The 27,735-nt window shown below is 46.7% G+C and overlaps 1 protein-coding gene across 2 annotated transcripts in view; it reads left to right on the top strand.

The window, feature by feature from the left end:
- The first annotated feature begins 13,734 nt into the window (after nucleotides 1-13,734).
- The window catches only part of cttnbp2 (cortactin binding protein 2), a 97,805-nt gene continuing 83,804 nt past the window's right edge, over nucleotides 13,735-27,735 (top strand). Inside the window, exons 1-2 of one of the 2 annotated variants that reach the window (XM_040133160.1) lie at nucleotides 13,735-14,055; nucleotides 22,855-22,962. In XM_040133160.1, coding sequence (XP_039989094.1) covers nucleotides 13,975-14,055; nucleotides 22,855-22,962 — 189 coding nt within the window. In that variant the 5' untranslated portion in view covers nucleotides 13,735-13,974. Of the gene's footprint in view, nucleotides 14,056-14,392; nucleotides 14,501-22,854; nucleotides 22,963-27,735 lie in introns of those variants that run through there. The other variant, XM_040133161.1, reaches the window with a different exon arrangement.

The raw sequence follows: 27,735 nt of genomic DNA, 5'->3' as shown, positions 1-27,735 counted from the left end.
ACAGTAGACATTGCGTTTTTAATTTCACAGCGTCGTGTCCGTCCTGTGGTTGGCGAAGCCTCAGTTTTAAGGTGATTCTTCTGTCCCCGATCTGCTGCTTTTTCACCCGCTCGTGAGGTGGCAATCGTCGGGCGTGGTGTTGCAAGTCCTTCCACCAGGTCTCGTCAGGTGCACCAACCAGAGAGACTACCTGAGCATCCGGCCCCTTGATGGGTTAAACGTGGGTGATAGGAGATTTGCATGATGTCCCGATATCCTCATATAGCACTAAGTTGTTTTCCCATTCACATGGTGATGAAAGACAGCAGCTCACAGACTGACTGTTTTTTTTGGGGGGGATTATTTTGGGGTTTTTTTTCTTTCTTTAAACGAACGAAGTCGCAGGGTGGATGGTGGGAAGAAACGAAAAAGCAACAAAAGCACTTTGGTTAAGGTTGGGGAGAGATTGTAATTTTGGTTAAATGTAAATAAACACATTGTGTCTGAGGTCACTGTGAAACCAGACCAGACTGTATTAAACCAGACCAGGATCTTTCCTGAACCTGAACCAGCTGCTGTGAGAGTCTAAACAGAACCATAAAGAAGTTTAATAATGCTGTAGTCACTGCACATGGATACTGTGCTGCAAGATCAGAAAAAAATGGTCAGAATCAACCTTTTCGAAACATGCCCGGCACGTTAATTTCCTCATTACATTTCTTTCGAAACCTATTTCGTTGTAAATTAGTTGCATGTAAACATAAATTCCGGGAGGCAGGGTTGGTTCATCAAGTGTAGAAAATACTTAACACCGGTTTGTGTCTCTAATGCATTAGCATTAGCTTTTCAAGTCACAGACGAAAGCATCATTTTCTCTAAAAGATAATTACATGACCGTGTCGTCTCCTGCTGACTGTGATGAAAATCCTTCCTAAAACAACCCACCAGGATCTGAATTTGTCATTTTGTACGACTGTTGATTCAAGAGTGACTTTTTAATACTAGTGTTGTTCAACCCCTCACAAAGCACCTTCTCGGCCTTTCTGTCGAGCGCCGGGGCCCCTAAAGCAGCCGAGCACTAAAGTAACTGTTCAGTCCTCTGAAGACACTATCGAGGGGAAGGTCGCCAGATCTGAAAGTGGCCCTTGACTGTGTTCTCGCCCTGTTCTCTAGAGGAACCTGTAGGGGATCCTCTCTGATCAGCTCGTGTTTCCTCCCCTCGTCTTCCCCTGAGCTTCCATGTCACACTGACCTGTGTTCTGACCTGCGTCAGGGCTCCTGACGGGCTCCCTATCGAAGGGGGACGTGACCTGCCACTCTGGGGGCGAGAGGGGTGCCGACCCCCGCCCCCTCCCACGGCCGCAAGTGGGACCAAGCCTGTAACGGATCAGATCAGATCAGACCAGACCAGATCTCTGCAGGCTTTCACTTCAGCAGTGATGGAATGAAGTATTTTTCCGTTCCATTTTGAGATGATTAAAGTCAGCAGTAACTTTTCAGGAGTTTCCAGCTTGAAATTAAATGTTAGATTGCTTTTTTTTTAAAAAGGTGAGTCTCTTCACGCGCGTCACGAATGATGGAATAATGTGTAGGTAAACACTTCACGTGGGCATCAAGGAGCCTTCCCTTATGATGAATGAGCTCTCTGCAGATTTTTGCTCAGCAGTGGTAACTAACAGTCTCCTATCAATCTACTGACAAAGCTTTTATTTACTTCTATTTTTTTCCATTTTTAAATTGAACACGTTTTTTATGCTGATCAGTGTTTGCTGGCTTCCAAAAAACAATTAATATAAAAATTGGATTAAAAATCTATAGTTAAACACATTAAAAACGAGTGTTTTCACATATGATTTTTTTTCCTTTTTATTAGGTTGGATCCTTGTTATAGCCGCACATTAAGAATTTACTGTAGAAATCATCCCGTGAAGCACTGGCAGCTAGTGCAGTTTCTACATTCAAGGCTACCAATAAAACTGTGTTTGTGATAAGTGATAAGCCGGCGGGGGCCAAAAAAAATCGGCCCCGATTGCCTTTACTTATGAAAACGGGCAGTTATCACAAAGGAAATAATGTGATTATGACAAAGTCATTTTTACAGTCTAAACTGATTCAGACATGACATCAGGTAGTGTTAAAAACTGGGTTAATCTTTCTCAGGGGATCAGCTCATGCACTTGACACTGTGACACTTAGTCTGTAGAGTTTTGCTGTTTTTTTTTTTCAGGGCCATGACACCTTTAGTCCAATCACTGGAAAAATATCCTTCCACCTCTGACATATGAGTAACTAGTCAGGGTCTGGGGTCTTTTTGTGCGACACGACCGCACTGAAATACCAAAGCTGCCAGAACCGGGCCAGAGCACAAGCTTTCTTCCGTCCACTAGGAGGCGACACGCCCTCGTGGTTCCCTCGCAGACCCACCGCTCCAATCGCTCATCCAGCACTAGTCTTCTGAGAGCCAGTTTGACACGGACACTTCGGTAGCTACCTTTCAGTCTCTTTAACTCCGAGCACAAGAATTCAGTCCATGAGAGAATTTAAAAACACACACACACACACAAAACCCCATCGAATTGTGAAGAACATGCAAAGAAAGAACAGTTTTCCCACAGGTTTCACAGGTGGTTTCTGTGCAGCTGAGGCGAGGGGGGGCTCATATCAGCTTTTTAACAAAAGGTCACCATCCATCAGGAAGTCAGAGTAACTCTAGAGCTATAGACGGCGATTGCACTGGCAGCTGCGTGAGTGCGTAGCGGTGTATTCAGGAGGAGAGGGCGCCCCGCTCCTCTTGGCCTCCCCCAACCGAATGCACCGCCCGGATAACCTGAATCAGCTACCAGTGTTGACACCGGTTGGAGACCGTGGTGATATTTCAAAATATCGTCAAGAAGAAAATCTCCAAACCATAGAAGCTCAGTGGAAAACGTGTGTGAGACGGAACTAACACTGGCTCGTGTTAGTTCATGGAAAAGCTCATAAAGTTTCAAGGCTAAGGAAATGACCGGGCCTCCTGAAGAAGTCACCTGAGGTCAGCCGTCCTGGACCGGATCCCCGACATTCCCCCGGCGATGGGAGCCGCGTGACTGACGGGCAGTCCGAAGCCTGCGGCGGGTCTGTCCCCCCTGGGCCGAGCCGGTGTTGCCCCGGGGCAACGTGAGGGGTCACGTCGGGAGGGTTTTCCTCCGAGAGGAAGCGCAGGCTGTTCGCCGCGAGGAACAATCAAAACACGCCAGGTTCGTTGGCCCTGTCTTTTCGGGAGAGATATTTCTATGATGAGTACGGAGTTAGTCACGCATTTCAGCAACAGTGTCCAGTGCTGTCATCATTTAAGGCCAGCCAGTAGATTTGCGCATCTGTCTTTGTATTGTACTATGTATATATTATGCAGTACATGCATATTCGTAAATATTTGTGGCAGAAGCAGTAGTAGAAGTGAAATGAGCAGTAGTGGTAGGTGTAGCATCAATAATGGTAGTAGTAGTACTAGCAGGGGGGTTCTGGATCATTGGTAATAATAATTATGATAAATCCATTTAAATTTTTGTTAGCGTCATGCGCAGTTACCGTTAGCTTATAAAGCACCACAGAATTGATACGATTTTAAGGAATAAAGCTAAAGAAACCGATGAAAACCATTCTTCTTTCGTTTTCACAGCCAGACTTTAAAACAAATAGGGCACAATCCCAACCTGTACCGGAAAAATGAAAACAAAGACTCATCCAAGTCGTCCATCTTGCCTTCCCCCTCCACCCTTTGGAGACTAAGTCGACCGGCTCACGGGGATGTTACAGTGATTTAATATTGCACTTAAACAGAGTTGCACCACTTGCGAGAGACAGATTTAAAAAGCACTGGAGGCGACAGAATCCATTAATACTACCTGATAACATCTTCCCCTCCCTGCCTGGTACAGCCATGTTTTCCCAACTACAAGCTCCAGACTTTCATCATATAACTCTTTAAAAGATGTTTAAAAGAGTTAACACACACACGATCTCTCTGATTAACTTTGACATGGAGCTCGCCTCGACGCGACGCCCGCACGCTACGATATTCCCGGGTTGTATCGACAAATTTCACGACAAACCGACACACTTAAAAGATCGCAGCCGGCGCGGTCCGGAAGAAAATGAGACGCCGTTGGCCATAACAGTCACAATGGTGTCAGTTACAGGAGCAGTAGCAGGATTACAACTGGCGGCTACTCTAGAAATTTCCGTAGGTAGAAATAACAGTCATACAGTAATTACTGCTGCTAAATGCAAAAAGAAGTGCCACTAGGGACAATAATAGCAGCCGTTATAGACAATGGCCCCAGCAGCTGTAGGAATAGTGGTTGTAGTAGAAGCTCTGGCTGTAGCAGCAGCCAGTGGTTTTGTAATATTCATACAATGATGATGTTATAAAACGTCCCTCCCTGAATGCGACTGTTTTAATCGCCACGGGCAGCCTCCGAAAAAAGAAGTTTCTACGCGGATGAAAAGTTTTTGGCACCTCGTGTAAAACGTCACCGACGTCCAATCAACGCGACGCCTCGGCAGGACCCGCAGCCTGTAAACGTTGGGGAAGGGGAGCGCGCCGGAGGGGGCGACAGCTCCCTGCAAAAAACACCGAGGTCTTCGAGTTTCCGGATGACTCATCTTGGCATCTGAAGTCGGGGCAGGTTCCGAACAAGAGTCTCATTCTCCCCAATGCTGGGTGCCAAGTGTCGGGGGAGAGGGGTTGGGGTTGTGACCCCCGACCAAGTTCTGGTCGGACCGGATGGGACAGTGACTCAGAGAGGGGGGTGAGGGGGCAACCGTGTCATGGACCCAGGCCCAAAGGCTGGCTGAAGGCTCTTCTTCTTCTTCTTCTTCTTCTCCTTCCTGTTTTCATCTCGTTTCCTCTGATGCGTATCTACATTCCTCGCATGTTTACCATCGGTTGCGTCAGCCTGCATTCTGACCATTCTTCTCTAAAATGTGTGCACAGCAGGCATCTCAAGGAAGGACCCCAAGGAGCAGATTCCTCAGTACACTGTGCATTATCGTAGGTATGTGCTACTGACCCTGGAAATCCCTCAGAGCAAGGGGGTGGCGGCGTGGAATGGAAGGCGAATACTCAGACGTCGGGGCCAGCGCTGTGCTGGCGGAGGGCTCGGACGATGGTGGCGTTTTCAGGTCGCCGCGGGTGGACTTTGCTCGCGCAGAGACCGTAAGCAGGGCTGCACTTCTTACCGGCGTTACCGCAGGAGAAGCGCGGTGGTGCGGGAAATAAAAGTCCTGCAATCGTGACTTTACTTAATTAAAAGTATATTAGCAGCAAAATGTCCTCCAAGCTACAGAAAGATGCTAAATCACGTCATTGGATTGTTGTTACTGTTGCATTAAACTTTCCTCCCTCAGCAAACAGCCTTCTAGCGTCACACTAGTGCAACACGTGCATTATTTTTGCACAGTGAAGGTCAAATATCCCAGTGAAGAAAGCAACAAGAAAACAAACACATTTTTGAGTGGATGGGGGCTTTAAGGATACGACACTGTTCACCGTCGTCATTTAAACCTTCAAAATCAGACGACGGCATTTAAATGTTTCCTCTCCGGTCGGTTTCATTGCACGGGTCCTTGAAACCGAGACCAAAAAAACCGTGACTGCAGCCTTTCACTATTTAGTAGAAGCACCTGCTCCCCTCTGCTCCACGGCCATGGGATGGTGGTTAGACAAGAGAGAGAGAGAGAGAGACAGTGTGAGGGGGGAGAAAGTGAGGGGAGGACACCGAGAGGGGAGGGAGATTAGAGCTCCGAGGGGGAAAAGACAGAGCAGCGCTGACTTCGGATCAGCGGGGATGGTGACTGAATAGAGGTCTCGTTCAGCTACTGGCAGCCCTTCAGGGACATTCAGACGGCGATGTGGCCCAGATCCCGGCTCTCCTCCTCCCTCCCTGCCTCTATTTCCTTTCTCCCCGTCAGTGGAGTCACTATCTAGACCTTCCATGTCCTCCCATTTGAAGCCATAGCCAAGACACGGGATCCGGGGCCTCGCTCCCTCTGTTTTGTTTCCTGTCCGCCTGCTGGCCGACCCCGGCCTTCGGAAACCACAGCACACAGGACCCAGTGATGGCCGACTGGCCGCCCGGCTGCCCTCTCAGTCCACTGTGCCCTCGTCGACAAAAAAGGGAGTCACTGTGCCTGCTGTGTGTCCCAACAATGAGCAAGTTAAGATGAGCCAAGTGTTCCCACCGGATTGAGGCGGGGGCGGGCTGGGCTTCTGGCCGAGGGACCCTACTGCTGCTTCCCGTCTCCAGCCCCTTCCAGCAGTGTCCGTCCCGTCGCCTCCGGTTGCGACGCCTCCGGTTGCTTTCCTCTATTCCTCCTCCGATGGTCGTTGTTTCAGCTCGGGGCCGCTGTCCTGTCCCCGCATCCCCGCTCACTCCGCCTCGCAGTGGACCCCTGCGGACGCGGTTTGTGGGTCATCTACAGACTCATAAACCACGAGGCTGTTCGCACGTCCAGCGAGTGCAGAGAACCCTGCACAGAAGACCACATCTACAGTAATCTACTCCCAGTGATGGAATGTATCTGAGTACATATACACAACTACTGCTCTTCAGTGCAATATTAAGATACTTGCACTGGTACGGTATATGAGTATTTTCATTTTTTGCTGCTTTGTCCTTCCTATGTCACAACATTTACTCCACTGCGTTTATTTGACAGATGTAGTCACCAGCTCTTTTGCAGACTTGGGTTTTACGCACAAAACGTGTGATCATTTTATTAAATATGATGCACTGTTGCAGATGAAATACTCCTGTAATTTAATGCCACACTTCCAACAAATCCTGGGAAGTAGATGAGGAATTACATCCTTCGTCCAAGCCCGCGACGCATCATTAGTCCGTGGCTTCCAAGCCGTTACTAATCGCCGTCGCTCAGAAATCTGTTTTGTGATCTGGTAATGCCGCCTTCGAGGTTTGGTCATTTTTAGGGATTTGTTAGGACGGGGGGGCCTCGTCACTATGGTTACAGTAATAAACGTGTCGTTAGGGTTTGGGAACAATTGCGGTCCGGCTTTAAAACAAAAACACTGACGTTTGATTGAGAAACAAACAGCAGGCCGACATTGTCCTAGATTTATTATTCTAGATATTTTAACAAATCCCATGAAAAGTCCGAAACCAACTACGCGACTCTCAGTACTTTCTGATTTCACCACCCTGTCTGCGGCTCTCAGCGCCAAGCCCATTACGTCCTACTGAAGGCAGATTGTTGAGAAACAGGTCACAATTATATTTTCATTTAAAAAAATTAAAAAAAAAAAAAAAAGGCTGAGTAATATCCTAAAACAGCTTGCCGCTGTAGTTTTTCCACAAATGTTACTCGGACGCAAACGGGAGGATTCCTGGGGGGACTATTTTCGGAGGCGGATTAATCCACATCTGGTGCTCCAGTCGGTATTTTCGGCAGCAGGGCCGTGTGTGTGGGATTGAGTCAGAATTAACTACGCTGTGTGGGTTCATGTGCAGTGGTGTGACTCACTGATGCATTTTTTAAGAGGAATTTTCTGGACAACAGTGGAGCTCTGAGCCACAGAGGGATAAGGCGTACCGGGATGTTCTGTCGACCCCCGTCCATCCATCTTTACAAGCGCGGGGCTCCTGCATTTCCTGCAATGCAGCCGCGAGCATCGCTTCGTCGAGACGCGCCCATGCTCACCACATGCCCGCGTCTTTCGAACTCTGGATTTGTGGCGCAGGTTTTCCCCCTAAAAAATGTCCAGTCTCCAGGCCCAACCTAGGGCAACCCCGGTGGCGTCATCCGGGGTTGTTATCTCAGACTTAACGAAGCTCCCGCACACACCGACCAGCCGTTTACAGTAGGGTGCCCCTTTAAGAGATCCAACAAAACGTGAGGTAGTTAATACGAGCTTCACCTCCACCAGCTCCCCCTTTGCGGGTACTTTTGGTTTTGATACGTCAAGTAAATTGTGTTGTTAAAACCTTAGTGCGATTTTGAATGCATGTATTTTTTACTTTGCACTATTACCATTTTTTTTTTTTTTTTTTTAACTTGTGTAAAATTGCTGTTTATTTCAGACCCGTCCAAAGATTTTGTGTCACATTTAAGAAGTGCTAGAATGGGGAAGTATAAAACGCTTTCTCTGGTGTTTTAACCATGAGCAAGATCGGTGCCTCGAAGAAGGAAAATCTCAACTGGCCTGAAAGTGGAACCGCCTCTAGGTAAAGATTTCCCGTCTCCATGACAACGTGCGCTGTGTGCCGAATCGCGTGTTCGTCATGCGCAGGAGACTTGCTCAAATTAGCATTCCCACGCTTCCGTATGTCACGGATGTTCCTCGGGTCCTAACGTCGTTACACCTAGAGGCTGGTCTGGAGGCGGGGTTACCCGTAGACCCTCTGCCTCGTGTCAGTAGTTTCGCCCTGTGACCCCTTTAACGACCAGTCAGGCCAATTACAGCAAACGTGATTAGCCGTATTTGGCACTGGGTCGGCATTCAGTGGGATCTAGTGAGCGGACAGAGGCTCCTTTCTGCTCCTCGTTAATAGTGCGGCGTGCATCGGCACGGCGTCCACGGAGCGGACAAAACCGGATCGAAAGGTCACGGAGACTCTGAGAGCCTGGCCGAAAAGTGTGCGGCGCGAGTGCCGCGGAAAGCGTTAGGGGCTGAGCATTAAAGGCGAGCGCCGGCACTGTTCTAGCTCTTGCAACAGACTCCATGAAAAGACCGAAACAACCACGGCGGATTAGTCAGACTCGACATTTTCTGACTCTGCTACCCAGTCTGTGGCTCTCAGTCCCAGGCCCGCTAGTTCCTCCCGAAACATAAATCTTTTAAAAACTGATCGTAAATATACGGTTTCAATTCAAAAAAAGCTCAGTAAACAGCCGTTCACTGTAGTTTTTAATCAGACATGAATCAAACTATTGGGGACTATTTTCAGCAGCGGATTCATGTAGATTTGATCTAGTCGGTATTTCTGGCAGCAGGATGGTGTATGTGTGATTGAGTCAAAATAAACCACAGTGTGTGTGTGTGTGTGTGTGTGTGGGTTCATGGTAATGAAGGCAAACGTGTCACCCAGTGCAACACCCAGTGTGGCTCACTGACGTGTTTTCATCGCTTCTGGACCTTGATCGGACTCTATGGCACAGAGGAATGGGCCACGTCGGGCTTCGGATACACAGGCAACACATGCCAGCTGGCGGTTTTTGGTCTTCTCGTGGGATCCGTTAACAATTAAGAAATATACTGAATAACATATTGGATATTGGCAGTATTGCTCTGGTCTGTTATGCGGCGTTTGCTTCCAAAGACGTGTCAATCCGGCGGGTCAGAGACTCCAGATTTCCCCAGAGGTCATTCCCCCAGCTTGACACGATCGTCGCATTTGGCTCCTGCCCCACTTGGCTGTGTGAGCGGGATCGGGCAGGTAGGAGGAAATCAAAGTGTCAACCCAGGTGTCATCGTCTCAGGCTGCTGTGGAGAACGGCCCCGGTGAGGATTAACTCAGCCTGGTTCAGCACACTGCTCAGACAACTGGGCCTAATACGTACATTTACAGCCGGTGCAGCTCTGTGACCACAACTTTAACCGAAACTTGACAACTTTATCGTCGACTTGCTGACTTCTTTCCAAAAACACAGACTTGTCTGTCTCCGCTTCGCGGTGAGCGCAGCGATAATGCTCAGCAGACTCACAAACTTACACTTGTGTCTGCAGTGTTGAGAGTGACAAAAACACAGCTGGCATGCCTGCTTGTTTTTCTGGCCCTGCTGCTCATTTCTGTTCCGACCTCTGTGCAGGATTGACTTCAGCGGCTGCCAAGAGCTGCGGACTGAGAAAGCCACTACGCCGCACAAAGCCTCAACAACACACACGGTGCGACTGTGAGTGGTTCACCGTGGCGAACTGTCAATCTCAAGCTCGCTGTCAGGTCCACAGTTCCGCGGCGCACAGAAGGTCGGAGACTCGCCTACAATCTCCACAAAAATACCTGCACTGGCTGTTGGTTTAAATGCTCTGACAAACGACCTCGCGTGGCGGCGGGAATAATACCTTTCCTCTCTCGGAGGCAAACACACGTGCGAAACGACGCTGTCAAACCTCCACCAAACCTCTGGGAGGCCGGATGCAGAGGGTTTTGGATTCAACACCTTAGGCTGCTGCTCGCATCCGCTCTCCTGTCAGCAGGCAGCATTAGATTCTTATTACCCCCCCCCGACCGCAATCTTTTCCAAACCCAAGCACGTTAACCAAAACTTAAAAGGCCACTCCACAGACTCAGAGCTGCCCTCCCATAACATCAGCCGCGGTGACAAAAAGAGGGAACCACAGATTTAGTCCTTTTTCCTTCCATGCATTCTCCCTTGTCAGATCCAGCGGTTCAGTCAGAGGTTCACATGCGTTATGCTAGTAGCAGCTAAGGTAGCCTGGAGCCCGGGGTAGAGATCAGGAGCCGGCTCACCTCTCCCTAAGTCCACATCCCCCGACTTTCCTCATTTTCAAACTCGTCGTCTTCAGACCCAACCGACGCTCTGTCATATTTCACGCTTCGCCCTCTGCTTTTTCGCATCTGCAGCGTCGTCGTCCCGCGGCCTGACCCTGACAAAGAAAATACAATTAAGTCAAATAGCGCCAACAATCACCCACTTCTTTCCTCCTCTTCAGGAGCTCCCAAGCATCCACTACTCAGCCCAGCCAGCGCTTCCGACACCACTCGCATCCTTTTCTGTCATTAAATAAAAGATGAAATCACACACTGGACAAATTCAATTTTCCTCTTCCAACCTTTTTTTTGTTTGTTTGTTGGTTTAAGAGATTATGAAGAACATCTCATTCGGTAAAATAATTGCGCTTGATTTCGTGATATCTATGCAGCTTTTATCCCACATGTCATTTGCCCAGTGTCATTCAACTACGTGAAACACCTTCTCCCTTAGAGACCAATGTATCAGTAACTATTTCCTCCAGCTTAAGGAATTAATCTTTATCCATTCTAACACATATTGTACCATGTCCTTTACCCTTGGCCAATTATTCCGTTTATTATTTATCCCATATGTTTATATAAATTACTTTGGGAAGGTTTTTTTGGGGGGCAATGAAACAGCCCACTTCTACACTTCTACGACTTCTACATTCACCGCAGCAGAAGAGAGGGACCAGAATGCAGCGCTGCCACGAGACGCGCACTGTGTTCAGTAAAGGGGCACGAAACCTCTTTCTCTGAGAATCTCTGAGGTGAACGAGTTCACCGAAAACAACAAAGCCTCTCATCCGACGAAAGATTCCCAGGGGGAACTGTTTTTTTTTTTCTTTTTAAGGTCGCAGCCGACTTCAGCTGAGGAGAGGAGGGTGGTCGTCGTTCCCAAGCCGGTGCCGCATCTCCGCGTCTCCGGATTCACCCCATAATCAGCGGCTAATGACGAGCTCCCTTTTGGGAGGGGGGTAGGAATTATCTCCGCATGACGGCTCCGTCTCCGCCGATTTGCCTCAGATTTAGACACGAGTTTTGAGATTTGACACATGACAAGACAGTAAGAGAAAGAAAAGATCTCTGTGGGAAGAGACAGGAATGAGCGACGGCCCTCTGCAGATACACGGAGTGTGTGTATGGGATTAAGTGAACGTATAACAACATAAAAATAAAGCTTTTGAAATCATTGTGGGGTGAAAAAATATCATTTTTAATGATCTGAAGTGAGCTGCTTTCAAGATTTCAGTATCACCAAGTCATTAGTGAGCTGCTTAAACTCAAAACAGATGTATTACAACACATCTGTGTGTCTAATTTTCTTTCTTTTCTTTTTTTTTCATCTGCTGCTACAATGCAGCTGTTGTTGGGTGAAAAACCTTACAGGTCAAAGATGTCAAATGGTCCTGCCAAAAAGAAAAACAGCTTTGTTCTTAGTCTAACGACCGGCGGGTTTCCTAGGACGTACGACCTGGTTTGAACCGTGTTCCTGAGCGTAAAGGTCAGGAAGGTTTTTTTTTTTTTTTAACCCCTCAAAGAAGCACGTAATCAATTTCAGATTAAAAAAAAAAAATCAAATTTACACGAGTTAACCACGTGCCGCCCCTCGCGTCCCCAAAGTCAGCACGTGGCCAAGCTCTCGGTGAAACCAGCCAATGCGGATCGTGCAACATTTGACCTACATAGAGACTTAATAACCTCGTCCTGGGCGACCAGGCTGGATCAGCGTCCGTTAATCCTAAATGCCACATCTGGGAACCGAGAGGGCCCCTATCCTCTCCCTGCTTTTTCTCTGGGTTAAACAGACTCGGAGCTGAGAGATTTGAACTCTGGGCATCGACTCGTGTAAGATTAACAATGGGCGTTCGGGCCGCTCCTTGCTGTCAGTTTACCGGAGGTCGAGTAAAAGACGGCCCGGAACGTGAGTGTGCATTACAAAGAGACGTCTTGATGAAGGTTGGGTTTTTCTGTGAAAATCGACGTAGTCTGCCCGCATACGTTCATTTGATACTCGAATCCGTAGCTACAGCGGCCGCTGATGGATGGCGCCGCGCTCTTTAAAGCGAAGGGCCCTAAAATTGCATCGCATGCCGTTCATCTGACGCACGTTTCTGTCCAAAGTGACTCAGAACAAGGGCATTCGATCCCCGCGCAACGGGAACAAGATCCGGCTGTCACCGGAAATCTGTCACCGGCGCCGCGGTCCACGCACGTACATGGAGGGGGTTCTTTTTTTTTTTTTTTTTTCCCCCTAACCTTTTTCTCCTCCCTCTCGGAAATGAGACACAGGCGCGTAAACGGCAGCGCTCCATTAGACCACGTTAGACCCCATCCGGGCGTTTCTCCACGCGGACCACGTGAGGCCCTGCGACGGGTTTCATTTGAGTGAGAGCAGGGGGAGGTAGCGGACTTTCTACTCCGCCACCGGTGCAGCATATGGACAGCTCTGAAGAGCGGCACTTTGTATTGGTCAGGTCAATATAAAATGGCATTCAATGCTAAAGATGGAACCACAGAACAGTTTATGGCTGAGCTAGAGTTAGCGGCAGCGTGATCGGCACCAACCTGCATAAAAATGCAGTCTGATGCATCCGTAATAATATTCCCCCACCACTCTATATAACACACCGGCAGGGGTCACTGCCCGTAACGAGCTAATGCTTCCGTACCTTCACTCAAGTAAAATTTCGAGGGTAATACTTGGTTACTTTGGGTTATTTTTACACTGCGGAATTCCTATTTCTACTCCTGAAAATACTAAATTAACTAAAGCTAACAAACCGAATTCTTCGTCCTCCCCTGGAAACAGACAGGATCTTGGGAAAACCCTCCCAGAGCCTCAAATGCGGCCAGAGGCTCTTTTTTTTTTTTTTTTTTTTTTTACGATGGTGCCATATTGGAACTTATTTATTCATGGGGTAGCTTATGTGTGGAGAAAGACAGAAAGCAGGTTATTGGTTTGCTTTTTTTGGGGGGGGGGGGCTCCTGACCTCAGTGTTTCTAAAACGCTGGCTGCGGCCCTGCACGGTGTCGTAAATGAACCAAAATAAAACGAAATAAAGTAGAAAGGGACCGTGGGACCATAAGGGGTCCCCTCAAAAAGCGCCTTCAGTGAAAGAACCCCACGAACAAGCCGATCGCTCGTTGGCTCGTTTCACAGCTACAGAGGCCGACAAATGCCGTTGTCAATCAGCCTGCCGGGACGCACCTCCTTCCCGGTTGGGAGCGCGCCGGGACTGCATCTGGATTTTGCGCGTCGGTCTGTCCACGCCTACAAGACTGCATGCTCCCCCCTCCCCACCCCAGGCTGCAGCCCGCGCACTCGGCTGTGGGCTTTTCGCGGCCGCAAGAGACCTGTACCCGCTCCGTCCCCGTTCACAAGCCCCTTCAGTTTCGTCGGATCGCGTCTCCCTTTCCCCTTTCGATGGCCGTCCGGTGGCGCGATCCGCACCCAGCAGCGCAATAGTTAACGAGCGCCGGATGCGCCCTCACTCCAGCGGACCGCTACAGTACGAAGATGGCGTCGGAGGGAGCCAGCGGAGAGCAGCCTCCTCCGGTACAAACACTGGCAACGGCCGTGCTGGGAAGCGTCGACACGGTAAGACGCGAGGTCCGGAGGGACGCGGCGGCGAAAACGAGCGAGAAACGCGGCGCGCATCGATTTCTCGCTGGCTCGCGACGCGACAGCGGTGGCCAGCGGGAGCCTCGCGACGCTGTCTGGAGGAAGGCAAGGGCTCCTCTTCGGTTGGAGGTGATAGATAGCCCGGCGTTGCCCCCGCCGGTCCCCCGGCACGGGCAGAGTGGCGCGTTGGCTTCACTCCGGCCGCCACGGCGAGTCCCTTTGTTCGCCTCCGCCGGCTGCCCCGCGCGTTCGTCCCGCGGTCGCGACGTTATCCTGCGCCCGGTCGGCGAGAAACCGTCGCCGGGCACGCAGGTCGGAGCTCGTACACATTTACGGCGAGCTGTTTGTGTGGCGGCGGCAGAGTCAGACCTCGAAGGAGAAGCTCTGTCAAGGCTGGTTGTTGCTTTGCTCCCCAGCAAAGGTGAAAACATCCGCTCCCCCCTTTCTGTTCTTTCTTTCCTTTATTAATTTTTTTGCAAGTGATATTCACTCGGCCCGTGGAGCTGATTGTGGCATGAGAACGAACTGGTGCTCCACCAACCAGTCACCTTACAAAGCTGCGAGTCCTTCCACAGGTTTGCACTGATTTTTTTTTTTTTCCAGACCAGAGACCAAGACGAGTCAAGCGGCGCAAGGGGGGTTTCTGTAAAAGTAGACCTTTTTGTTGAGCTCCGCGTTCACACACACCTAGTTGTGATTTTTCTCGTGCCCGCCCTCTCGCAGGTTGCACCAGATGTGCGGTGGCAGGGGCTCGCCGCCCCGTGCAGATCGATCGGTCTGTATTGCCCCCGGGGCCGGCAGGAGGCCGCGAAGCCTTCCCATCCCCTTAGCTGGCTCCACGATGTAACCTGTCGGACCGCTGTTGTCGACCCGGCGGGCGGCCGATGGACGCTTTTGCCACCTGAGTCTTTGTCCTCATTGAGCTTTACGCTTGTACCACGTCCGGTCAAATAACAGCAAACGAACGCACTTGTTTTGGAGCCGAGGTTGGAGAGGTAGGCCGGTTGAAAATGAGGAGTGGAGTTGCCGGAATAGAGAGCAGCCACGGCCCCCGAGGTGGGTGGGTGGTAGTGTGGGTGTAGAGGTGGGGGTGGAGAGAGGTGGGAGATGAGCTGCGGGGGTGGATGGAGGAGGGTGGAGGCCCGGTTCACCAGACACCTTTCTAAATTGGTCTTAATTTCAGTGACTCAGCTGGCATAGCTCGGAGTACCGTGTCAGGAGCACTCAGAACTGCCCGGAGGCTACTTTCACATTTAGCGTCCAGGCGAACAGGTGCTCCAGAGACACGGGAGCCAGGCAGCCTCCTCAGCTCACCCGTCGCCCTGCCAGCGCACTCTTCCTTCTCCGGGCTCCAGCCAAGGGAGGGCCAAAGGGGGCTTCCGCCTCCATGCCCTCCCACTCCCCCCCACCACCGTCATGCCTGCCGTGGTTAAATAAAGCACTTGCTCTTTGCTCAACCCTGTCAGACTCTCTGTTGTTGGCCCGAGGTGTTGGGTGGGGGGGGTGTTTCGTTTGTGAGGACTCTGAAGGACCGGCCCTCATGGTCCAGAGAGGGGTCAGAGGTCAATGAAAGGCACTCTGCTGGTCGCCACCTACTCATTTACCATGTTAGTGTGGCAGACAGTGTGTCTACGACCTGTTCTGCTGAAATTAAAAGAAAACAACCTTATTTTTGCTATTTTCCATTGATGTTTCGCCTCTTTCGCATGTGAACTGATGAGATCCGAGGACCAGTAGACAGGAAACACGAGCAGTTAGATGAGCAAACGACGAGTCAACAAACCTCTAGTCGGCCATATTAAAACACATATTGGAGGTGAAACAAAAAGTGGGCGCCCTCCAAATGTTTGTTTTAATTTCTCCTTGCATAGACGAACTGGGTACGTACACTGCGGCGTGTATACTTGTAGGAGTCTCGGAAGTGGGGACAAAGTTTACAGCGGGTAGGTGGGGTAACAAATTTCACGTTTTCCTCTTGTTTTTTATTTTTTTTTGGGCCTGATTAAATTTGGGTCCATTTTCAACCCGATCGTCCGACCGTTGGTTTTCCTTGTCCCGTTAGACCCTCAATGAAGTGATGAAATGACGTTCATAAAAAAAAAAAAAAAAAAAAGTTCCCGTAACGGACTGGAGGGATGGTCAGAGTTACGAAAAATAGACCCTGGTTGTAGGGTGATTTAAAAACAAAATTTTCCTTTTAAAATGTGGGCAGGTTTGCCCCTTTTTCAACCCCATCTTGAAACCTCGTTTTAATGCCTGGCCGGACTATTGTGTAACGGACTCCTGAGAGTGGTCACCAGTGGTTATGCGGGATGTGCTGCCATGTTGGGGGAGTGCCATTAACACAAGTGGCTGTAATGTCACCGCTTCTTCTTCCTGACAACAACATTTCTCTGCTCTGATACAAGGGGGTTCAGATTACCTTGTAAACAAGCAGGAGAGGTCATCGGAGAGGACTAAGTATTATAATTTTACAATCCAGTTAAAGGGTTGCTTCACACAGTACAAAAAAACAAAAACAAAATTTGCAGCTTGCCGCTGGTTTTATCTAGATGCGGAGATACAACAGTTTCGGTTTTATTTGTTTTTGTTTTTTTCTGCCCGCGACCGAAGACGATGGAGGTAAATGGGATTTCGTTTGTGCTGCTCGTAACTAGAGGTGATCCGATCAGATGCATTGGATTGACCGGTGCTGATACTGACGCGATCTGATAGTGGCCGCGATTTGACCAGTCCCCGTGAAACACAGTTTTATTTTCACTGCCATCTTGGAATTTTGTGTTTCCGCGATCGCTAACACTCTTTCGGTCAAAACTGGTATCAGATCGGTGCCCCGTATCGACAGATACCCCGAGAAGTACTTTTACTCTCCCAATACTTATGCAGATGATATCTGAATTGGTAAAAGTTGGACCACTGCCTCTATCTGCCTAATCAACAGCAGTGTGCTTTCGCTGAAACGATGTCCCGGTTATTGTCTGTAACCCACAGTGCAACCGAAACGCTGATCAACAGAGAATTACTCGGCAGCCGTTTCGTCAAATCGTTCTATCATTTAATTTGCAGCAAAACGAGGGGTACTCGCTGCTGCTCTTCGTTTTACGTGACAGCGAGCGGCGAACGTCTTTGGTGTTTCGGACCGTTGAGCGAGGAAAAACAATCCAAACAATCGGGTCATGTGACCTGGGGTCCTGGGGAAATGTGAATGTCATTTGTCACTATTTTCTTAGATCCGATAGACCAAACAAATCACCAAATTATATGACGGTGAAAACAGTTTAAAATTTGATTTGATTTTAGTTGCAGCCCCAATCCACAGACTTCACTGTGAGCGGTTTTCATCTGAACTGCGTTAGAAATAATAATAATGATGATACCTCAAAACATGGACAAATAACTCCCAAACCTGTCTGCATTGTTAGATACCACAAGGAGTAAATGAGAAAACAGATTTTGTGGTAATTTAGCTGAACCAACCCCTTCAATTCATTTAATTTCCCCCGACTTGGTGGTATTTTCCCTGCAACCAACGCTAACCCCTCCCAGGCGTTTATTTACAGGCCTCCATATCGCACAGTTCGGTGCTCGCAGTAGCCGGGCACGAGTCCCTGAGAAACTTCCAGGCCTAAGCAGGCTCTTGCCAGCAGAAGACAGTGGAGGAGCTTTCGCAGAGCAAACAGCTCCCTTCCCTCGTGGCTCAGAGTGAAATGACAAGGGCCTTATTAAGTGGACCGGGGCTAACAGCAAGCCTCTGAATGCCGGCCAGGCGGCTCGTGCCCTTGGCGCGCAGCTCACGACTCATGGAACAAATTAGTGTTCGCTTCTCTCACCTGCTCACTGTGCTGAAATGCCAGAGAGAGAGAGGGAGAGGGAGAGGGGGAGAGGGAGAGGGGGAGAGGGAGAGGGGAAGAGAGAGAGATAGAGATAGAGATATCCACCCCTACCCCCGCCATCACCTTACCTCCCAAGGCCCCATGACAGGACAGCGTGGCTCAGGGTGGCCGGCCACCAAGGGGTCCCTGAGTCCTCCAATTCTCTGAGTGGTGAAAATGCTGCCGGGGAAAAAGGGGTTCAGGGGATCGATTGGAAGACTCGATGCGAATGAATCAATCCCTTGGAATCTCTCCTGCTTATATTTCCAGGCTTTGCCGTGATCGCATCAGAATAAAAACGTGGTTCGACTAAACTGAAACATGTGATTGACGCAACTCTTTCCAGCTCCTTGTTCTGAAAAGAAAAAGGTCCATATTAGAGTGAGCAGGTCCCAGAACTTGCTTTGGTTAAAAGCTAATTTCTTGATAAAACTTGGGATGTTCAAGCACCTGTATTGAGAAAGCTTGTCTGGCTGAAACATCACATTTTTAAAGAAAAGCTCTTCGAGGAGAAAGTGTTGGCCTGTTTATTCATATGGATTTATTACCACTGTTCCAGTTGTGTGAGCGTGAACTTTTCCCCCTTTGTGGTGAAATAAACAATGTCACATAGCGTATAAAGGACACGTAGAAGGCAGCAGCTTGTTGAGAACTCAGATCGGCCTGTTTAAAGTCATATTCTGTGCGAGGGACCTCGGGAGATTTGTGTGACTCCTTGATGAAATGGAATCGTCTTGGCTGGGGTTTCGGTGTAGGCTTGTAAATCAGGCCTAAATGGCTGGCTGACAACTGAACCTCACCAGAGCGAGCAGGTAGCGGTGCGCCTGATGTGCACCGCAGCTCTTCACTTCCTCCCTTTCCCGAAGCCTTAATCAACCAAAAGGTTGATTAAGGCTGCGCTGAACAAATAGCCCGGTGAAAAGCTTCCAGATATTGGGAATGCACCTGGATGTGGCTTTCTCAGCAGATGGCTGCTGTAGTCGCCATCATGGCAATTGGAAAATCTTCTGTCACCGAGCTCTGGTGTTACCTTTTGGCCTCTCTATGTGATTTTATGTCTTTTTTTTTTTTCTTTTTTTCTTTTTTTTTTTTTTAAGCCTTCCAGCCAAGAATTTCACTCATTTTCCTCAGTTAGGCTTTGCTTTGAATGAGCACAGTGCCTTTTCAATGTTCCTTGACACAACAATTTGACACTTAGCTTTGGAATGTCGACTAACCAGATGCTGCTGTGATGTTTTAGAGATGTGACCGGAAAAAAAAAACACTAGAAACTCACTCTGTATAGGGGACAGGTCCTATACAGAGTGAGTCCTGTACTCCGTATAGGACCTGTATAGGTCCCCAAAACCATGATGTCTTGACAAAAAATGCCTTTTAGTTTATCGTTGAATTTTACATGTTAATAATTGAAAGCCTAAGTTTCTATCACACACCTGATGTTTTGAGAGTTAGCCACCGAGAGTTAGTTCCTCAGGGACTTTTCTTGGACCTTGTTTCATTTTCTCACTTCAATTTTGTTCCTCAAATCAACAACAAAAAAACACATATACAAATTGCACAGTGTTGGGAGACGTGTTCAGATACTTCAGTTAAATGTAGCAATGCCAATGTATAAAATAACTCCATTACAAAGTGGGTCTTACTAAGTAAAGGCACATCAGTATTATCAGCAAAATGTATCAAAAGTAAAAGCAGTAGCGAGGCAAAATGGCCCCAAAAGAATGTAATGTTGTTATATGACATTAGGGCTGAAACTAATGTTTTTGTTTTTTGTTTTTAATTTGATTAATCTACTGATTATGTTTCCCAGTTAACCATTTGGCCTGTAAAATGCCAGAAATGAGTGAAAAATCCCCTTACAAATATCCAAAAGTCCGGGGCAGAGACTTCAAATTGTTTCATCTGACCAACCACCCAAAACCCAAAAATCTTCAGTTAATAAAGATATAAAACATTGAAAAACGGGAAATTTTCACATTTGAGAAACTGTAACTAGAGATTGTTTGGTATTTCTGCTTGAAAGATTACTGAAGTGATTGTCAGCACTTAACCAATTCTTTCAAGTCTACTGTATTTACAGTACATTATAATATTTGATGTTATTGTTATTACTGAATGAAGAAACAAGCAGCATTTTAATACTGAAGCTGGTCTGCTTTGTGTACTTTTAGGTGGTTAAAACTATAATAATGCACCCTTTCTGGAAGGTGACCTTATGTTTTTTTGTTTTTTTTTTAATGTAAAATCTAAATCTGCACAATAACTTAGATTGCCGTGTCCTGTCACATGTGGGACTTTTGTTTTTTTTTTACCCTGGTAGTAAAAAAGTCTTCTATATTGCTGAAATGAAGCAAATCCTTTTAATGTAATGTGTACACCTAGAATAAAGCTGGAGTTTCAGAGGCAGGTAGAGGAAAAAATCACAAACATTATTTTTAAATGGGCGGAATCCTTGAAGGAAGCAGTCATATTTGCCTCTTGAGTTCAAAACCTTTTTTAGCATTTTAACAGCCCTGCAAAATAACTGCCATTTCTAGTTCTATAAACAATCTTTTCTGTATTTTTATGGCACAGCATGATTCACAGTCAGATAAGACGAAGACAGTTGGAGATGAAATTGACTTTACCCAAAACAAGTCATGTCTTCTTCCTATGAACAGACTAGAATGAGGCAACAGAGCCATTTTGCTTTTTGTATGTAGACCGGAAAAAGCTTTTAATTGACAAGAGGGGGAAGCATGAAGTGGTCTGGTCATTCCCAATTACGGTCATCTCCACCCGTTAGCCATGCAGTCGCTACTGACCAAATAGGTGCTTAATGACCTAGCTAAATGTAATTAGACCTTAATAGCTTCGAGGTAGGACCGGACATGTAGCCTAATTTGAGGGCAGCACTTAATGAGACCAGTTGGAGACAGGGAGTAAGTACTGCATTTGTCATAAATTCAACTTTTTTTTTTTCCTGCTGGTGGAGTCTGCACAAAGTGGGTGCAGTGTTGGACGGATGATTTTTTTTTCTTTTTTTTTTTTTTCTTTCAGTTTTTGATCTTACAACATGAATGGTCCAATTTTTTGGTTGTCGTTGCATAGCCAGTTGTTTCATCATCAACTACAGTTTATTTTAAGAATTGTATGAGTTATGATCAAAGCTCTGAAATCAGACACTGATAGCATTGAATAGCATTGCATTTGCAAAGTAGTTTCTAAGCAGGCGGTTCATTTTTAGCCACACTAGTGTCATGGCTACACGGCTCTCTGGGGGTGAGTAGGTTGATGACTGTGCATGTTTGGTTTGATGGTCTGACAGCAACATACCTCCATTCCTCAGTCTGAGCTATAATCAGTGAGAAAGGCTGCCATAGTATGCCAAGAGGCTAATGGTAACTCATTATTTTATGGGTCCATGAATTCCACTTTATTTCCAAATAATCTCCTAAGAATTTTTCCGGAAAGAACCATATAATTTGGCACCAATTACGGGTAGAATAGAGAGCGATCAGTTGGTGGACGTCTAGTTATTTCTAAATGCTAAGCTAGCACAACCTTGAGACTTTTATTCAGAGGACGGCAGGTGATTTAAACATGTAAAATGTGAGATGTGTCCACAAGCATACAGATCAGCATAAATGAAGAGTAAAGTTTCCAATAATGAACAAATGAGTACTTAACTGGGGCGACACTGTTTGCCTCAGATAGATAATGACTGGTAGAAAAAGACCATCAACACTTTCTTTTCAATGATAGAGCAAGTTGTTTACTGTGATGATGATGATGATGATGATGAGCTTTACAATTGCCTTGCTCAAGGAATCCATCAACTCTCTATCTATCAGCATACTAACATTAAGCTAACGTGCTAAATGTAAACGTGCTTGACGCCAGTGGTGTAAGAAGTATTCAAATTCTTTACCTAAGTAAAAGTAGCAAATACAACTATGTAGAAATATTCTGTTACTTGTAAAAAAAAAAAAAAAAAGTCCTTTTATTCAAAAACGTAAGTAAACGTTGAGAGGTAATGTTGCACTAGGAGGCTCGAGTTAGCATTTTCTAATCCTAAAGCCTGGACGTACTCCAAAACAGCAAGACGGACATTGGACACAAACACGGTTCTGGTTATTCGGCATTGGGTTTATAAATTCATACATTCTGGGCTTGTGAACCCGAAATAAAGTATAATTCCAGCAACTGTGAGCATATTTACAGGCTAACGTTGACGTGGCAACATACTGAATTTTACGTGCTATGTCAGAATGTTAACATAGGTTGAAAGTAACAGTAAGATAACGTGATAAATTAAGTCTGGTCAAAGGATACCACAAATCTGAAGCGTTTGGAGCCAACTTGTAGTTTTCCATCCTCCATGTTATGACTATTCGAAACGTATTAAAAGATAGGTCCACAATTATTCAAGTCTGTCTCAAAACAATAGTCAGCTGCACCCGTTCCTGAACAATGAAACAGGTTTTGTTTGCTGTAATTATTCCTCCTGTTAAAGATCCCTTCCTAATTAGGGTTCAATGTGAGACTGTCTGGGTAAACACAAAGAGGGAATTTTATAGTAAAAGAATGTAGCTTTGGAAGATATCCACTTGATTTGGCTAACTCATACTGCTGATATAAAGTTTTGAATATATTTTTGGACAGGCCGAGAACTGTAGATATATATATTTTTTCCCCCCATCAGTTACATCGAAAGGGCATTAAGAAAAGATGTAATGTCAAGTATGAAGAGGAGGAATTAGTACAACTGACAAAACCTGTGTCAGTGCTGATGTTCGCACCAGACTATTGTTCTAAGACAGACAAATTGTGAACCTGTCCTTTAAGGTTTGATACCCGCCCCTAATTCAAAAAAGGAACCGTCTGTATGATTCTGACACGTTGTTTCTGGTCTCTGTTGCAGAAATGTGAGTTCAACATGGATAACCTGAGCAAGCCAGAGCTGCTCACCCTGCTGAGTATCATGGAGGGAGAGCTGGAGGCCCGAGACCTGGTAATAGAGGCCCTGAGGGTGAGTCCGGACAACACCTACACACTCCTGTACTGATTAGCCAAACCACAGCCATCACAGCCGCTGTCGGGTTAATCGAACACAACCTATTCGGAGCAGACTTGCCTCTGTGAAACAGCTTGAGATGAGATGATTAGCTGGAACTGTGACCCAGAATTGAGTTGTTAGCATTTGCTTTAATGAGAGATGAATGTTCACGAATGCTGCTCAATGAAGTTGATATCACAAAATCGGAGTCGCTGGCTTTATCCTAGAAATGTGCAGAACACTTGTGTGACCACGATGAAAGGCTCTGCCCCACTGTTTCTCTCTTTCCTTTGTAATTACCCGCTGATAAGCAGTCTGTCTAATTGCCTTTGTTGGATGGGAGCTGACTGAGCGACTGGTTAGCACTCTGTTTCCTGCCAGAAAGGCCAGTATGATCAAATCCTCGTGTCCATCCAGCACCACCTGCTTAACTGGCTGTAATAAAGAGATGATTGAGGATGGTTCGGGCTCCTGTTGTTCCTTAGTGTCTATTGAAAACCAAAGAGGAAAGTACTAATACTTAAAGGTTAAATTGTTTTTTATTTGCCAGCGGAAATCTGAGCTGGAAAAATAAGGAAGGTCCCGAGCACTTTCTCAAGGTGAACACTGCCAAAGTAGGTAATTTAGTAAGTTTTGAAAGTGGTACGTTGGTTTTCTCAACCTGCCCTTTCAGTGGTTAGCCTCCCGACATGCAGAAGTTTGCAATGTTTAAAACAAAATAGCAGCTGAGACAGATAGATAGATCATTTTTACTTTTTTGTTACCTTATGATTACTTTTTAGGTGACAATGTTTGTTTTGACCGTTTTGATCCGTCTCACTTGTGTGAAGATTATAAGCTGCAATATCAGGCATGTTTATAACTACAGTAGAGCTGCAACGATTAGTCGATTGGTTTGTTCGATCGTCAGAACATTAATCGCCAACTAATTTGATAGTCGATTAATTGTTTCATGAGGGTAGGATTTATTGCAGTACTGTTGTATTAGCCTGTATGAGACATGAGTTTTAGCTAGGTGTTCTTAATAAATTGACAACTGACTGTGTGTGTGTATCGAATGGCCTCCATAATCACAGGATGGTGAAGGTTGAGATGAGTTTAAATGGATGACGAATTGATCTGTGGTTACTGAACACTGATGTTGCACAGATGGTTGCCCCGGTGTCCTGGAGAACCTGTCTCGCCCTCGTGTCGGAGGTCGCTGGTTCGCAGCAGGGGCAGGACTGCCGAGTTATTTCCGAACAAACCCCTTGCAGGTCCTTCTCTCTGTATTTAGGTCGCTTGTCGACGCTCTACTTTACGGCTGTCCTCTATGGCTTTTTAAAATAGGCTCTTAATGTGCAACTCATCCTCAGTTTTGGAACCACAGTAGAGAAGAGAGATGTTCTTAAAAAATGCTACATTTTCTCTTAAGGCTTTGTAGGTGATTTTCTGAGATGACATGTAGAGCCTTACTGTCTTGCTCTGTTGCAAGCACTGTACGCACGCTAGCGGGGATCGAACCAGTGACCTTTTGGTTGTGCGGGAGCCTTCCATAGCCATCCCTATTACTGTTGGCAAACCGTTCATCTTGCAGATTTATTCTGTTCAGTTTTCCTGATACTGAGCCTATTGCGTGGCTTTACAGTTCTCGATCTTACTGATATTGACCAGAACTTAGTGACTCCCTACCTCACTCGGCTTCGCAGCATGCTGAAGACAATAATGTGAATCTTTATCCTTTCCCTCTCACTTGTTTTCAGCCTACTTCCTTCTTTAAAATTTTTTATTTTTTTTTAAATTATATATTCAGATCCCTCTGTGCTGCTTGGTCTATCATTTTTGCTGCTTCTCTTTCTTTAAATTAAAGACAGTCTTTGCCCCAGTGTCAACTCTTCCCTGTCCCTTTAGTGTTTCTGGTATTGGTTGTTTTTCTGTTCCACCCTCACCGCCATTTCACTCATGTTTTCCATTGGCTTTAAGAGTCCCTGCAGGCCCCATTTTCCCTGTGGATGGATATCCTATCCAGGTTTCAATGAAATAAGCCTCCTCTCTGGTGCCCTCATGTCTCTTGCAAAACACAATGAGCGTGTTTGTTCTGTTGCAGATAAGCACCGTCTGAGAGTGAGAGACAGGGACAGACAGACAGGAGGAGGAACGGGGATGGAAGAAGAAAGAGACAGAATTCAAAAAGATAGATCTAGTGAGACTTGAGTCCTCGGTTCGAATCAGAGCGACGGCGATAGAGGGTGGGTGAAATGCAGAAAGAGTGAAAAATGCAGGCCTCTGACAAAGCGGGGCAGTGTGACAGAGAGGATTAAGCCAGCTCCCCCACCCACTAGCTCTCTAGTTCTCTCTCCAACTCCCCCCAATAGCCTGAAGAAAAGCATCATCTCGTCACCAACTGCAGGGCTTTCAATTTTTACTGGACAATGCAGTTCCTTTCTTATAAAAGCAAATCACAAATCAAGTTAACCAGCCTTATTAGTCAGCATTTCCAAAGCACCGTACCGTGCCACAATTACAGAGAGCTACACAGGGAACCTAACCCTCAACCCTGACGGTTTTAGTTCAGGTCCTCTATCTATATACTAACCCCCCCCCCCATCAGACCACTTTACTGCTCCCACACCAAAAGCTTGAACCAAACTTCCATGGCTTGGCACAACTACACCGATTGTTTGTGGCGTTTGAATGTTAAGAGGCTTTGGTGCCGCGGATTAATTAGCGTGTGCCTAAAGCTGGTTGAGCTGCCGTATCGTGTTTCATCCTGGAGAAAAACAAAAGGAGGCGTAAGAAGATTAGCCAAACGACAGCAATATCACATGAATACCGTGGCCAACGGTGACACAAGTCACCCATTCTTCTGCGCCAAGTGCTTTTCAGAGGGCATTTGGAGACTGCATCTTTACCCAATTTTCAGAGCAGGAAACAAACCGCTTTATTTTTCTTGACAAGCCACAGGCATAAGGTCCATTTCTAAAATAATAGCTGCTTTCATTATTTTACAAGTGGTAGATCTTGGCTGAGTGATGGCTGAGTAGCCTGAGTCAAAGTGGATAAAGTTGATAGCCAGAACAAAGATTTTAAGTCTTTGGCTGATGGCCAGTGGTCATTTCCCACGAACACAAAGAAATTGTTTTACAAGGACAGTATGTTTAAAGCCTCTTCAGTATTGATGCTGTACAAAGAGTGGAAGTAGAAAATTTCAGAGTCTTTATAGCCACAACAGGCACCGATAGATAACCAGTAGATGAATGGTACGTAGCCAGTAGATGACTGCTAATGGCCCTTGTGGCCCAGTGCATAAGAACAAAATGGACGACTTTACCAAAGCGTAAAGCTCCATTAATTATTTTTTGACTCCTAGGGGCTGAGAAGAGTCAAAGCAGAATTAAAGTAACCCAACCATGCAATATCATTGGCCTGTAAATTCCTTTTGGTTAACATGTGAGCAAACAAACTACATACTTACTGCATACTCCATCTGGCACACTAGGCAACATGACAATCCCTTTGAAATCGCGGCTCTGTTCTCCTGACAAATGTAAAGCTGGCTTTAAACTCCATCAAAAGGGCTTCTAGGATGGCTGAATAACTTCCGACAACCCCCTGCCCAACACCTTTCCAACATTGGATTAGGGGGGGGGGGTCTGTGTCAGACCATTTCTGTAACTTTCAGAAACCAACGATCTGACATCAAGACCCACTTCACGGCGTAATTGGTCAGCTGTGTGGATTGAACTCCTCTCTCTAGCCGTCGTTTTCATTTGTTGCGTGACTAGTTGTGGCACTTCTCATGTAAACCACCATGTGCAACACTGAGTGTCCTCCTGGAGAGAGACCATCTGAAAATGTGTGCTGTTGCCCCCATATTTAAAAGATATCCCCCAAAACCCCCGAAACTTCTTCACCAGCTGGTCGTTCACTGTAGCTTTCCTACAGGCTACGTTGTCGGCTTGAAATGACCCCCTCCAGTTGCGTAGGGAAGAGTTGGTGAGAGCTTTGACGTTCACCCATATAGTCTCTGTGCAGCTCCGGAGCCAAAACAACGAGTTAGTAGAAGCTTAAAGTTACTAAAAGCCTCACAGAGCAGCAGAGTTTGGTCCTATTTCCCACTGAGGTTGGCATTAGGAGTCATTTGATTCAATGATTATATAAAAAGATACCACTTAATGCAGATATAACATTGCAGGTAGTTGAATTACATATCAAGGAAGTGGATAGAAGACACTGACATCACCTGGTCAGCAGTTCCTGTTTTTCTTTTTTTGAATAATTTAAGCATACTAAAAATCCTGCACACACTCATACTAAACTGGTGGGCAGTAATGTTCTGTGAGCCATAGTCTCGGTGGGAGAGAATTGTTGTACAGACGGAGGTCCCCAGATTGGACGTCTGTGCTTTTGTGAAAACAACTTGATGGGATGGTTTCACTGGCACGGACTTACCAGTGGAAGGCCAGTGAAAAAGCATTTGGGTGACCGGCCAGTTAGACAAGATGCAGGCAAGCTCTAGGTGAGCGCTACAGTGCGTTCACATGCGGATTTAGAGAGGCAGTCTCTTGCCCCTCATGAGCCCGAAGCTTTACATTCCCGCCTCCAAGCGGGCAGTTACTTTCTTCCCTAGCCTCTAAACCGACGCGTGGCCCAAGGTATTTATTTTCCGAGTCATGTGTTTTCAAGCTTCTTACTCAAGACCCGGTAGTTATATGGAATCACTGACCAAGGTGGTCAGCTTTTCCACCATTTCGTTTGAAGTAATTT

Source organism: Xiphias gladius, chromosome 8 (genome assembly GCF_016859285.1).
Source record: "Xiphias gladius isolate SHS-SW01 ecotype Sanya breed wild chromosome 8, ASM1685928v1, whole genome shotgun sequence".
Lineage (NCBI taxonomy): Eukaryota > Metazoa > Chordata > Actinopteri > Istiophoriformes > Xiphiidae > Xiphias > Xiphias gladius.
This window is presented reverse-complemented; position numbering and strand designations above follow the sequence as displayed.